Genomic DNA, 15,315 nt, shown 5'->3' with positions numbered 1-15,315 from the left:
GTGGGGCCGGATATGTCCGTGTTCTAGTGGGAAAGGACATCACCACCCCCCCATACGGTACCTGTGTGGTGGCCGTTGACGTAGTACTGCTTCTCGATCCCCACATCTGTTGAAACTGTACCCTGATTTCTGCAAATGTTTCGATGATGACAGCGATAAATACATTCTGAAAGAAAATCACAAACCACGTTTACTAAAGACTGGGGATGAGGAAGCGGAGGGCAACAGAAAGCAAACAAGAGATCTGCAGAAACGGCCGGAAAACACAGATTTTATTAGGACGAGTTTCTGCGGTACCTTCACAAGCCAGGCCAGGAAGAAGATGAGCGTGATGAAGTAGAAGTAGGACCTCCAGCGGGGGAAGCTGTCAATTGCTCTGTACATGAGGAACACCCAGCCTTCCTGGGACGCAGCCTCGTAGACCGTGAATATGCTGGTGCCTGTCAGGACACAAGAGAACAGACTGAGTTACCACGGGCTCAGGAAATGGGGAAACACTGTTCAGAAAAAAAATCAATATTTATCCATGCTCATTTTCTCAATGACAAAAACTCTTTTAAAGGGACTGAAATCACATGCAACATTTGATTGCGCTTATTCTTAGGATTTTGATAAAGTTGTTTCTGACTTCAAGCCAGGGCAATTTCACAAGCAATAAAATAACTTTATGTTCTATCTTTAGCTGTTAAATGCATCTAAGAGCTTGGAAAAGGAAATGAACATTCAAACCAAGTAAAGCTGTAATAAAAAATAATGTGTAAAGTATAAGCTTGCCACTTGGGGCTTAACACTTTGAGTGTGCTGAAAGCGCTTGTTATTGTTTCAGCCAAAATGAAATAAATTTGAGAACTGGGTTTCATTTGAAGTCACTCTCTCAGAGGGACACTAAAGTTCCTAGGGCTCCAAAAATTAATATGATGGAGTCTGTCTTCGGATTCCATGGTGTTTACTGAACGCTGAAACGTAAGACAGTAAATCATCAAATGGCACTTTGTATTGTCTGGGAGAACTATCTCATTGGAAATGCTACTGCTGATGATGGAAAGAAAGAAAAAAATATATATATGCAGACAGATCTTTAAATAGTTCAGAGAATCTAAAATGCCATTTTGGGGAAAGACTGTTCAATTCTCATAACATTATGAGGGATATGTGATTATTTCCCCATTTTATAGATGGGAAAACTAAAGCACATAAAGACTAAGTAATTTATCTAAGGATGCAGCACAGATAATAACAGGGGAAGTAGAATTAACCCAGGCATTCTGGAAAGAAGCCCTGCATATCTAACTGTGATGATACCCTGCCTCCTGACATCCTTTCTGTGGTTTGTTTTCCCCATCTGTAAAATGGGTAAATAATATCTCACAGGGTGGTGAAGACTAAATAATTTCATTTCTGTAAAGCATTGACACATGGTGAGTACTGAATAAATTTTAAGTACTGTTATTGTACAAATTGAAAATAATTGCTTAATGTGATTTTGTGCAAAAACACATAAGTAAAAAGAGTGCTGAATTAAATTGTTTGTAAAACAAATATGATACATGTTGTTATTCACCAAACTATAAACATTTGCACCCAATAGATTCCACTGTCATAAACAGGTTATTAGAGGATATAAAACTAATTATCCACCCATGTATGTTCTAATCACACAGAAGTTTAAAATGAGAATATGTATACGATCAGATATCCAAACTAAGAAGGGGGTTCCTAAAGTTGGCTGGTGACCAGCTGCTTCTCTGAGCCTGTGCATGCAGGAAGAATAATTACAGCATCAATGAACCAAAGTGTGCAGAACAGCAGAAAAGCCTAGTGGTAAATGGGGACAAATGGGACAGAAGCAGCTCTGAAAGAAAAGCTGAGAAAGAAGGAAAGCGTATTCTCATTTAGTGAATGCCTATTACGCTAAGTACTGTACATGAAATGTAACTTCATATAATCATATTTTGTACATTGAAAAGTTGTTGCCATAACAACTAGTATTTGTAAATCATATTTGGTGTCAAGGCTCTTTTACATATTTCAATGCTAAGGAAACCTCTAATGAGGCAGGTAGGTGGGTAGGTGTGTATAAGAGCAGGTATTATCCATCACATCCTTTTACAGAAAAACAAAGTGAAGGTCACTAGTTAATGAATTTGCCTGGGGTAGAAAGTGATAGAACCAGAAACCGTACCCACACCATCAGGTTCCAAGTCTTAAACTCTTTTTTTCTTTAGCATCTTACTTTTATTTTCTCTTGCTCCAGACTAGGACTTTCAAGAGAGTATTTTTTCTCCTACCATCCTTAGTTTGAATGAAGTCTTTTTTTTTTCTCCTTAGGGACTATGGTGGCTAAGGATATAGCATACTGAGAAACTCATACAAGAAGATGGCTTTTAAGGAAAAGATTCAGAGAAGAACAGCATGCACAAAAAATAAAACGCCAACAGAAAACAGAAGTCACTCTTTTCATTAATGATTTATATGTACTAAAAATGTCCAACATTTTGCATATGAAAGACAATTTTCACATAAAACAAATCATTTATGTCCCTTATTTTCTTCTAGTTATTTGAACTAAAACAGAAATGTGGCTACAGAAATCCATTATGAGCAACTATTAAAGCTTAATAGTTTTACCAATTGAGCATTTACAGGTAAAATATGAGCACTGTCAATGTAAGGTTAAAGGAACACTGAATTACCCTTCCAATATCTGGCCAGGTCCTTCTTTATTAAATCTACAGGGAATATGCTATTTGGGAGTAAGTACAAAAATAATATGTTCTAATCTTGAAGAGTTTCCTTCATTTTTCCTATTTTGACACACAAAAAAAGGGAAAGAAGTAGAAACCCACCATGTGGCTCAAAGAGCAGGGTTTGTTCATACAAAGAGATGAGATGTTTGTGAAAATGTAACCAAAAAACTCCAAGAGCAATGCTGACTACTGAAGGAAGTGCTTCCCCTACCTGTGAGCTACCCTGGATCAAAGGCTGTGAAGAAGCTACTAAGAGTTGCAGGAGCAAACGCAATTGGATAAGACCTTCCTCATCACTTTTCTGCCCCTGACTTTGCGAAGTGTATGAAAAGAAAATCCCTTTTGGAAAGATTTCCCAATGGTTCACCACCATTTAAACTGACAAAAATCAAGCTTATGATCATCTTACTTTCTTTGGTAAGTGGACAACGCTGAGGAAGAAAACTAGAGCTGCTCAAACTACTTTGCACACACTGCTCTCTGTCTCCCCCCCACCCCCTTCTTCTCTCTGGTCCTCTTAGCTGAGTCCTGTGAGGCAGCCCTGCTCACCTCCATTGCCCTCAAGCTACACTGCGTTCTCAGACCTCCCAGGGAGCCCGGCTCGCACCTGCCACCTCACTTATCTTGTGTCCTGAGTCCTGCTGCCTCATTTATCTCCCTCACTAGCACGAATTAGCTAACTAACTTGGTGAGCACACAAAGTTAAAACTATCTTTCACCTCTGTACCCGGCATTGTGAGCACTCAAGAATTGCTGATAAACTAAACAATTATCATGGTATTAAGACATATGAAGGCTTTTTTCAAATATCTGCTTTTGTATTAATTCTTCCTCACTGTGAATATTGCACAGATAATTTGGAAGCAAATTATGTAAAATTATTATTTTACAACTGATTTTATGTTTTGCTGACTTTCAAAATTCACTTAAAACACATACACATGTATAGATTTCAAAGCCCACACTAAATCCTAACCAGAAAGTCTTCCTCTATTGTTTGATCCACCATGGGAAATTTCTAGAAAATATTATATATTATACATACAAAATATTTTTTCTAGATATACCCCAGAATACTTTTAGTCCATTTTAATTATAGAACTAAACTTGCTAGCTGAAAAAACCACATTTTGTTAAATGAATAATGATTCTACAATAGCATGTGGGGATAGAATGCATTCTCTTTCTGTAAAACAATGTGGCCTGCTCCAAAAATATCTCTGCGAAGCTACTGGAATTGTACCACATTCTTGGACCCCAAATTCTTAAAGCAAAAATTCAAGTTGTAGAAGAAACAAAATCACGACACTCAGCTCATCAATTCTAATTTTATTCATCCTTCTTGACCTTGTCCACCGGTGGTTTGAATTCAGTGGATAAGAAGACCCATTAGTCTACATCTAGAAAATAAATACCCTGGAACTTTCCACAGGCTGCATATACTGAGAAATAGCAGATATTTTTATAGCTCTGAAAAAAATATATTTCCATTGTTCTGACTACCTTTAGTATTACATTTATTGCTTGGCTATCTTCTGTTCTTTTTCCATAAAAAAAGTGATAAATTGTGTCCTGGGAATATTCCCTATTGTTTCTTCTAGTCCTAGGTTACACATCACCATTGAGTCATTCAACTTTCAAAAACAGGGCCACAAGATTGTAGTGACAACTAATAATAAGCTACTAACCTGAGGTCCCACCATCAGACTCCTCTTCAAATACAAAATATATGTGGCGCCCTTCTAATAATGGCGATACCCAATCCATTGTGAAAAAAATTGGGCATTTAGAATTGGTGATGTAGCCTTGAGACAGCTGAATAAATAAGTATATCAGGCCCTAGTATGAACAATAATAACCTTTATTCCCATGCTCAGAATTCCCAATAGAACCACAAAAGTTCCTTTTAGGACCATCCATTCCATCCTCTCTCAATATTAGGATCCTTGAAGAAACATTCCTGAACTTTAATCCCTCCAGTGATATGGAACACACATCCTCTTGAGGCAGCTCCATTCCAGGTCAGGCAATCCATCCCATTGGATGTTGGCTCTGGCTCCGTCCCTCTGGAATCTGCTCTTAGCTTTGCAAAGCATAGCAAGCTACAGGAGTCTAGAAGTGGTCCCTATACTTCCAGAGTGAATCATCCCTCCTTCTACCTAGGTCATCCTGCTATAGATATTTGTCTTCTTATCTGGTCCTTCAACATTTTCAGCCTGCTGTACCTTTTATGAAACTTATCTCATTGTCTGTCTTCACTTCCCACCAGGGCACAGATTCTCACTTATGGGGGGGGACAATGACAATATTCTCATTACTCAAGAACATCAGTTTCCTTCCAACTTTTCTAAGTTGCTCTCTCTTGGGACGCCTGGGTGGCTCAGTTGGTTAAGCGACTGCCTTCGGCTCAGGTCATGATCCTGGAGTCCCGGGATCGAGTCCCGCATCAGGCTCCCTGCTCGGCAGGGAGTCTGCTTCGCCCTCTGACCCTCCTCCCTCTCATGCTCTCTGTCTTTCATTCTCTCTCTCAAATAAAAAAAAAAAAATTTAAGTTGCTCTCTCTGTTCCTCTGGCTAACTTTGATTGGATCTCACCCTTTTTGGAGATCAGCTGATTGACTTTTCCTCTTCTACCTTCTAGGCTGAGCGTCCCCCTCAGCTGGAAGGGAGAATGAAGTTATATGTTTCTCTACCACTGCACATGAATGTCTGTGATCTAAAAGTGCATTCAATAATCTGCTCTTAACCAGTATATTTTACTGTGAAAGGATATAATCCCCATCCTAGACTCCAAATGGATGCCTTTTTTAGCGACTATAGTTGCAATGACCAAATATTCAGTCCTGAAAGGGGATCAGATAAGAGAACACACGTAAAGAGCTTGATCTTTGCATGTTTCCATTACCAGAAATACAACTTGTTCAAGATGGGATGGGTGGTGCTTCATTGGCGTTCATTTGTTTTGTCATGTCTGCGTTTATGTAACTTACTCTCCAATGAAATTTTATTTTTAAACTCTAGAACTGCTCCAGAGAGCAATATTCTGATGAAACCACATAACTAATAGGAAAAGAAGAGATTTGCATAGTTTAAGTGGGAAATTTACTGAAGCTACTCAAAGGTAAGTTGTCCTCTCTGTTTGGATTTACGTAGAATTCACTGTTATTTAAATCCTGAAGTATCATTGGCTTCGTTGATGCTCTAGCCAGGGTTCCTCAACTTTGGCACTAGGGACATTTGGGACAAAATAATGCTTTGCTGTGGGGGGGGGCTGTTCTGTGCACTGTAGCGTCCTTGACCCCTACTCACTAGATTCCAACAGCACTCCCATCCCCCAAGTTGGGAAAACCAGAAATGCTTGTAGACATTGCCTAGTATCCCCTGGGGGGCAAAATTACCCCTGGTTGAGAACCACTTTTTTAACTTGACAGTCTTTCTGATTCCGTAGCTCTGCCCTGTGGTGCCTACCTAGCTCAGGGCCTCGCATATGATTTGCCTTTATTAGGTATTTTGAACTGAATTGAATTTCCTCTCTTGACACAGGGGAAAATGGAACAGTTGTGGGATTTCTCAAAATTTCTCCTTTGGCTTATTATGAACAGTTTGGGGGTTAAACAATTTTAGGCCAAAGGAGAGACCTAAAAATGCATTTCTGGACTATATTTACAATAGTCTACATTTGAATTTGACATTTTATTCATCTCTAAAGATTGTTGAAGGCTAAAAGCCTAGATCCTAAGACATCATTTGTTTATAGAAAGTATTTGCCACACAGTGGATAGCTCAATAGTACCATTACATTAATATTTATGAGTTTTCTGTTGGAAGAAAAATCTTATTTTTTTTTACTTCTTGCAATTTTATAAGATGACTGTGCACACATGCATCCCAAGGGGAATATTTTCGTTTGCGGAATGAGATATTACAAGTATATTAATTAAGTTTTAAAAAGAAAAATCACATATTTTGAATGAAGTAAGTGGGCACAAAAATTTTCCTCACCAAAAATTATAGTGGCACTTTCTGAATTATTCCAAGACAAACCACAAACACACACATTTTACAAGTTTTGCATCTGAATCAAAAGGAGGCATTCACTACATTCAAGGACAAACACAGAAGAAAACGGGCTCATCTGTGGTCCACATTCAGGGCTCTGGGCTCTCGGGACCATGAAGCAGAGTGTCGAACGGAAGGCTGCTGAGCGGTGCATGACACGTGTGGGTGTAAGTCTCAACAGTGGAATCTGAGCAGCCACGACCGAATTTCAAACAGCATGGCGGCCTCTCTAATTCAATTACATCTCATAGCTTGGGGTCATATTTGACAACAGAATCTACACTGAAATCCTTTTTGTTTTGGTGAGCTCCTAGTCTCTTTCATCTCTGGCAATTTCCCCAGTCTCTGGTATAAACTTTCTCCCACACATTTTAACCACATATTTAGACTATTTTAGCCAATGGTCAGTTGTGAGATTCACTGTAACTTTCTACAATATATCTTTCTCCCACCAAACTGCCCCACGCCACCTCGTTGTTTACCTCTTCACGTGAATTGCATACTCAGACCCTGAGAGTTGAATCTGTGGTGGTAATACATTTTACCCAACAGTGGTTATTATAAAAGCAAACACCAAGGAGAGAGTTGTAGTCTTACAGTGGACATCTGGGTTCAACGTAATAAAGCTCTGTCACTAAGGCTGAATGTATCCACATACATGAAACGTGAATTAGGTCAGTAGACCAGCATTAGCAAGAAAGGCCCATCCTGAATTACAGAAGTTTATTGAACAATAAACCAACTAGAATTAAATTACTTGGGATGATGTCACCTTTCTAATGAATGAAACCTTTATGAACAATGTTTTCTATTCCTTGGAATCGTGTTTAATTATACTAAGATATATATATATGCAAAATAGTGAATTCAAGTCTTTTGCCTGATAGTGATGTAACCTTATGATTACAATAATCTACACAGAACTCATCGACATGTTCATCTAATGAGCTACACATATTCAGCCTGAGAACTGCCATGTGGCCATCAAAAGAGCAAAACAAAACAACACTTTTTATTTCCTATTCCAGAACATGGAGCAAACACAAAGGGACTCTTTTATTCTAAATGTTTTAAAATGTATTTATAAACCTTATGTTTTTGACCTAAACTTTAGCTTAGTTTTTTTTGTTTGGTTTGTTTGTTTTGTTCTGTTTCTACTGTTAAGCACTCTTTTGGCACCACATTGCCTCACTGATGAAACCACTTTGTTACCTTAACCTCACTCATAGCACTAAAGTTTTGCAGTAGGATCAAAGGCCCTATAGGAAAAAGCATGTATATGTTTATATACATTTTCTAAGTTACACTTTTTTAATAACTAATAAAGATTCTTAGTTGAAATGTATTTCTTCAGATGTAGAAAATTTCTAAACTTCCAAGTTCTGAATATAAAATACTTCTAGAAAAGGAGAGGTGAAAGCTTTAACTATAGTATTCACAAATGGAAAAAGAAGTGTTGACAAGGCCGGATGCTGACACTGGCAGGAAAGTTTAGGTATTAAAGTAGAACAGTTCCAAGGACGCTTAGCCCACATGCCAACAAAAACACTCCAAGCCTCTTGTGCTGGGCTATTTCCTTGTAGGCTGGGAACGAAAGCAGCAAAGGAGAGGTCATGACAGATACCTGTTACCCTCCGCCTTTGAGGAGCCTTGACTTCAGATCTAAAGAATTTCTTGGAAATTTACTTTCTGTCAGTTGACTTTAAAAAACTAAGCTTAGCCATAATTAGCTTTTAGTTACCTTCCCTAGCATTCAAACTGTCCACTACTTCTTATCTATTGACCTTGGGCCAGCCAGAAAAGATAAGTACCATATGATCATAAACTTCCAAATTTATTCTATGAGGCCAGCATTACACTGATACCAAAACCAAAGACCATTCTGGGCCTCAGCTCCCCATAGATAGAATACAGCAATGATGATATGTGCTGGTCACCACTAATGTATTAAATAAACGTTATTTAGCAGTCTTTTAATTTTCTCATAAAGCAAGCAATACATATCACGCCAAAAATATGGTTTCTTTTAGAGTGTTTGAGCTTTGTCACCCATCTTTGAAAAATTTACTGGAAACTACAGTCAAAAGAAATAAAGGCAAAAAGACCAAAATTTCATGTAATTTTTAGGGAATTAATAGTTATGACATTAGAATTTCATAATAATGCAAAATTAGAACCAAGTATTCGGAAAAAAGGACTAAGACTTTCTTGTCTTCATATTTTGAGACACACATAATTCATATCTCTGTATCATCATGCATAAGCAATGAAAAATGAGAATTAACTCCAAGGTTAAACCTGGTCCATCTGCCTCAGAATAGCCACAGTAGTGAGAATTTGTTCTGATTTTAATAGGAAGGCTGACTGACTTAGTAAACTGGCACAGGATCAAAAGATCAACCAAAATTGGAAACAAATAATTTGACATTTTTGTTCACAGAGGCATGGTAAAGTTGAATCAAGTCTAAGTGGGAAGGAAGAAAAATAGCTGAGTGATATTAACTAAATTTAATTTACAATAAGTATGAATACAAATAACATATGACTTTAAATGAAAATAAAGTTCTTATTTGTGTTATGATAAACATAAAATGTCCATGATTTATAATAAAAAGATTTAAAAATATATATGATAATATAAAACAAAAAACAAGAAGATTTTGGTGAGTTCTACCGAACATTTAAAGAAGAGTTAATACCTATTCTTTCCAAACTATTCCAAAAAATAGAAAAAGGAAAACTTCCAAATTTATTCTATGAGGCCAGCATTACACTGATACCAAAACCAAAGACACTACAAAAAGAGAGAACTGAAGGCCAATATCTGATGAACCCAGATGTAAAAATCCTCAACAGAATACTAGCACACCAAATTCAACAATACATTAAAAAAATCATTCATTGTGATCAAGTGGAATTTATTCCTGGGTTGCAAGGGTGGTTCAATATTTGAAAATCAGTCAACATCATACATCACAAGAGAAAAGATAAGTACCATATGATCATTTCAATAGAAGCGGAAAAAGCATTTGACAAAGAACACCATCTATTCATGATAAAAACCCTCAGCAAAGTAGGTTTAGAGGGAACATACTTCAACATAATAAAGGCCATATGTGAAAAACCCACAACTAACATCATCCTTAATGGGGAAAAACTGAGAGCTTTCCCCTTAAGGTCAGGAACAAGACAAGGATGTCCACTCTCACCACTTTTATTCAACATGGTATTGGAAGTCCTAATCATAGCAATCAGACAACAAAAAGAAATGAAAGGCATCCAACTTGGTAAGGAAGAAGTAAAACTTTCACTATCTGCAGATGGTGTGATACTATCTATAGAAAACTCAAAAGACTCTATCAAAAAACTGCTAGAACTGATAAAGGAATTCAGTAAAGTCAAAGAACAAAATCAATCTACAGAAATCTGTTGCATTTCTATACACCAATAATGAAGCAGCATAAAGAGAAATTTAAGAAAACAATCTCATTTACAATTACACCAAAAATAATAAGAGACCTAGGAACAAACCTAACAAAAGATGTGAAAGAGCTGTACTCTGAAAACTATAAAACACTGATGAAAAAAATTGAAAACAACATAAAGAAGTGGAAAGACATTCCATGCTCATAAATTGATAGACTAAATATTGTTAAAATGTCTATACTACCCAAAGCAATCTACAAATTCAATGCCATCCCTATCAAAATACCAACAGCATTTTTCACAGAACTAGAACAAATAACCCTAAAATTTGTATGGAACCACAAAAGACCTGGAATAGCCAAAGCAATCTTGAAAAAGAAATGCAAAACTGGAGGCATCACAAATCCAGACTTCAAGTTATATTACAAAGCTGTAGTAATCAAAACAGCATGGTACTAACACAAAAACAGACACACAGAGCAATAAAACAGAACAGAAAACCCAGAAATAAACCCATAATTGTAGGTCAACTAATCTCTGACAAAGCAGGAAAGAATATCCAATGGAAAAAGACAGTCTCTTCAACAAATGGTGTTAGGAAAACTGGAAAGCAACATGCAAAAGAATGAAACTGGACCACTTTCTTATACCATACACAAAAATAAAATGGATTAGAGACCTAAATGTGAGGTCTGAAACCATAAAAATCCTAGAAGGATAGGCAGTAACTAACAAAAGCATAGGTAGGTAGGAACTTCTCTGACATCGGCTGTAGCAACTTTTTGTAGCAACTTTTGAAGGTAGGTCCCCTGAAGTAAGGGAAACAAAAGCAAAAATAAACTATTAGGACCACATCAAAATAAAAAGCTTCCACACAGCAAAGGAAGAAATCAACAAAACTAAAAGGCAACTTACAGAATGGGAGAAGACATTTGCAAATGACATCTGATAAAGGGTTAGTATCCAAAATATATAAAGAACTTATAAAACTCAACACCCAAAAAACAAATGGGCACAAGACATGAACAGACATTTCTCCAAAGAAGACATATAGATGGTCAACAGACATATGAAAAGATGCTCATCATCACTTATCAGGAAATGTAAATCAAAACTACAATTTAGATATCACATCACACCTGTTAGAATGGCTAAACTCAACAATACAAGAAACAACAGGTGCTGGCGAGGATGTAGAGAAAAAGGAATACTTGTGCACTCTTAGTGGAAATGCAAACTGGTGCGGCCACTGTGGAAAACAGCATGGAGGTTCTTAAAAAGTCAAAAATAGAAAAACCTTATGGTCCATCAATTGCACTACTAGGTATTTAACCAAAGAATACAAAAACACTAATGTAAAGGGATATACATACCCCTTTCTTACAGAAGCATTATTTACAGTAGCCAAGATAGGGAAGGAACTCAAGTGTCTGGATGACTGGATAAAGGAGTGGTATACATATACAATGGAATATTACTCAGCCATAAAAAAGAATTAAATCTTGCCATTTGCAACGACATGGAGCTAGAGACTATAATGCTAAGTGAAATTAGTCAGATAAAGACAAATACCATATAATTTCACTAATATGTGGAATTTAAGAAATAAAGCAAATGAACAAGGGGGAGAGAGAGAGACAAGCCAAGAAACAAGACTCTTAATTATAGAGAACAAACTGATGGTCACCAGAGGGGAGGAAGGTGGGTGGATGGGTGAACTAGGTGATGAGGAGTAAGGAGTGCACTTGTCATGATGAGCACCAGGTGATGTATGGAATTGTTGAATCACTGTATCATATACCTGGAACTAATATAACACTGCATGTTAACTATACTGGAATTAAAGTTTAAAAAACCAAGAAGATGTTCTAATACAATTCATACTAATATTATAGTTGGATAGTTACAACTTAATAGGATATATTAACTAATTATTAAAAAATTAAAACTAGACATGGGGAATTTTTTGCCAAGTATCTTCACATTGATGCATGTGCACAAAAATATTCATAAAATTTTTCTTGTATTTGTTGTCTACTGTCTTCCATAAACTATTCAGACTAAAAGCATGCTTAAAAATGGGAGTTTTTCAACTGGGTTAGGTTTAGTATTTGGGTGTGTCACAGATTCAATTTTAGATTTATTAAGATTATACTAAGATTGATAAACATTTTGCATGCATTAAAAGTTGTATTACTAAGGAAGCAAGATGCTACATATTCCTACTTGTCCAGCATTTCCAATGTAAACCAGAACTCTGTGTAGGTGAGATAAGGATGTGAAGAAATAGTAATAAATTAACTGTAAAAACTTGAATAGACTTCATTTACTTATAGCAGTTTTAGGCTTACTGAAAAATTGAGCAGAGAGCATAGAGAATTGCTATTTATCTTCTCTTACTGCACACTATCCCCTATTATAAACATCTTGCATCAGTGGGGTATATTTGGTACAATTGATGAACCAATGTTATTATTAAGTCAAGTCCATAGTCCATTAGGTTTAATTCTTTGTATTTTATAGTTAGAAGGGTCTCAAAAAATATATAATATTATGTATCCACCATTATGGAATCATATAGGTTAGTTTCACCATTCTGAGAATCCATTATGCCCCATCTATTTGGCCCTCACCCCCTCCTGTGAGCCCCTGGTAACCACTGATCTCTTCACTATCTCTACCGTTTTGCCTTTTCCAAAATGCCATATAGTTGGAATCATACAGTATATACATAGCCTTTCAGAGTGGCTTCTTTCACTTAGAAATATGCGTTTACTGTTCCTCTGTGTCTCTTGGTGGCTTGACAACTCATTTATTTTTATTGCTGAATAATATTCCATTGTATGGACGGATGTGCCACAGTTTATCTCAAGCTGTGTCCTATGGAGGGGCATCTTGGTTGCTTCCAGTTTTTATCAATTATGAATATTATAGCTTTATATTAAATCTTGAATTCAAGTAGTACCAGTCCTCTGACTTTGTCATTCTTCAGTGTTGTGTTGACTATTCTGGGTTTTTTGCCTTTCCATATAAACTTCAGAAATAGTTTGTTGACATACACAACACAATATGCCAGGATTTTGATTGGGATTGTGTTCAATCTAGATCTCAAATTAGGAAGGACTAATATCTTTAATGCTCTGTTGATAAGTGCATACATGTTAAAGATTGTTTTCTTGGAGACTGATCCCTATGTAATAACATAATAATGTAATGCCTCTCTTTCTCCCTGATAATTTTTCTTGTTCTGAAGTCAGTTTTGTCTGAAATTGATAATAGCTACTTCTGTTTTCATTTCACTAGTGTTATCATGGTATATCTTTCCCCATCTCTTTATTTTTAATCTGTGTCTTTATAGTCAACGTGGATTTCTTGTAGACAGCATACAGTTGGGCATTAGTTTTTTTAATTGACCCTCTTAGTGTCTGTCTTTTAATTGGTATATTTATACCATTCACATTTAAAGTGATTATTGATATAGATGGATTAATATGACCATATTTATAACTGTTTTCTTTTCACTGCACTTGTTTCTTGTCTTCTCTCTCTCTTTTTGCTTTTTCTGGTTTTAATTGAGTATTCCATATGATTCCATTTTTACTCCTTAGTATATTAATTACATTTCTTTAAAAATATTAGTGGTTGCCTTATAGTTTATGATATACACTTACAACAAATTTAAGTCCACTTTCAAATAACACTGTACCACTTCATAGACAGTGTAGGTATCTTATAATAGAGTGTTCCCTCTTCCTTCCTCCTGTCTATTATAACATTGCTGTTATTCACGTCACTTACCCATAAGCCATGATCTAATAAACTGTTGCTATTATTATTTTGAATAAACAGCTATCTGTTGGGTCAGTTAAAAATATTTTATTTACTTTCATTTACTCCTTTTCTTCTTCTTTTTTTAATTCTTTATTTAATTCAAGTTAGTTAACATATAGTGTATTATTAGTTTCAGGGGTAGAGTTCAGTGATTTGTCAGTTGTACATAACACCCAGTGCTCATTACACCAAGTGCCCTCCTTAAAGCCCATCACCCAATTATCCCTTTCCCCCCACCGACCTCCCCTCCAGCAACCCTGTTTTTTTCCTAGAGTTTGGTGTCTCTTACAGTTTGCCTCCCTCTCTATTTTCATTTTATTTTATTTTTCCTTCCCTTCCCCTATGTTCATCTGTTTTGTTTCTTAAGTCTTCTTTATGTAGATCTGAGTTTCTGATCTGTATCATTTTCCTTCTCTAAAGAACTTTTATCATTTCTTGCAAAGCAGTTCTGCTGGCAACAAATTCTCTGATTTTGTTTCACTGAGAAAGTTTTTATATCTCCTCGCCTTTGAAAGATAATCTCTCTGGATACAAAATTCTAGGTTGTTCAGTTTTTTTTCTTTCAACACTTTCAATATTTCACTTTACTCTCTTCTTGCTTGCATAGCTTCTGAATCTCTAGAGGTCTAATATAATTCTTATCCTTATTCTTCTATAGGTAAGGTGCTTTTCCCCCCTTTGGCTTCTTTCAAGATTTTATCTTTTTCATTGGTTATCCTCAGTTTGAGTATGATATACTCAGGTGTAGATATTTTGGTGCTTACCCTGCTTGGTGTTCTCTGAGCTTCCTTGATCTGTGGTTTCACGTCCAACATTAATTTTAGAAAATTCTCAGCCATTATTACTTCAAATATTTCTTCTGGTCCTTTATCTCTTTCATCTCCTGGTATTTCCATTACATGTATGTGAGACCTTTTGTAATTGTCCCACAGTTCTTTGTCATTCTGTTCCATTGTTTTCATTCTTTTTTCTCTTTGCATTTCACATTGTGAAGTCTCTATTATAATATTTTTTATCTCATTGTTTCTTGACTCAGTGTGTCTAGTCTACTGATAAGCCTATCAGAGGCATTCTTCAATTCTGTTACAGTGTTTTTATCTTTAGCATTTCCTTTTGATTTTTTCTTAGAATCTCCATCTCTCTATTTATATTGCCCATTTGTTCTTGCATGCTGTCCACTTTTTCCATTAGAATACTGAACATATTAATTAAAGTACTTTAAATTCCAAATTATTTGGTAGCTACTAAATCCC

At 36.2% G+C, this 15,315-nt stretch overlaps 1 protein-coding gene across 3 annotated transcripts in view; it reads right to left on the bottom strand.

Annotated features, from left to right (window-relative positions):
- NALCN (sodium leak channel, non-selective) overlaps positions 1-15,315 on the bottom strand; it is a 295,723-nt gene that overhangs the window by 203,284 nt on the left and 77,124 nt on the right. For all 3 annotated transcript variants that reach the window (XM_021695963.1, XM_021695962.1, XM_021695964.1), the window contains exons 7-8: positions 298-440; positions 62-166 (exon numbers count right to left, since the gene is read on the bottom strand). In XM_021695963.1, the coding sequence (XP_021551638.1) occupies positions 62-166; positions 298-440 (248 nt within the window). The remainder of the gene's footprint in view (positions 1-61; positions 167-297; positions 441-15,315) is intronic.

Source organism: Neomonachus schauinslandi, chromosome 3, assembly GCF_002201575.2.
Source record: "Neomonachus schauinslandi chromosome 3, ASM220157v2, whole genome shotgun sequence".
Taxonomy (NCBI): Eukaryota; Metazoa; Chordata; class Mammalia; order Carnivora; family Phocidae; genus Neomonachus; species Neomonachus schauinslandi.
Note: the sequence above shows the minus strand (reverse complement) of the source record. Positions and strands in the feature narration are given on the sequence as shown.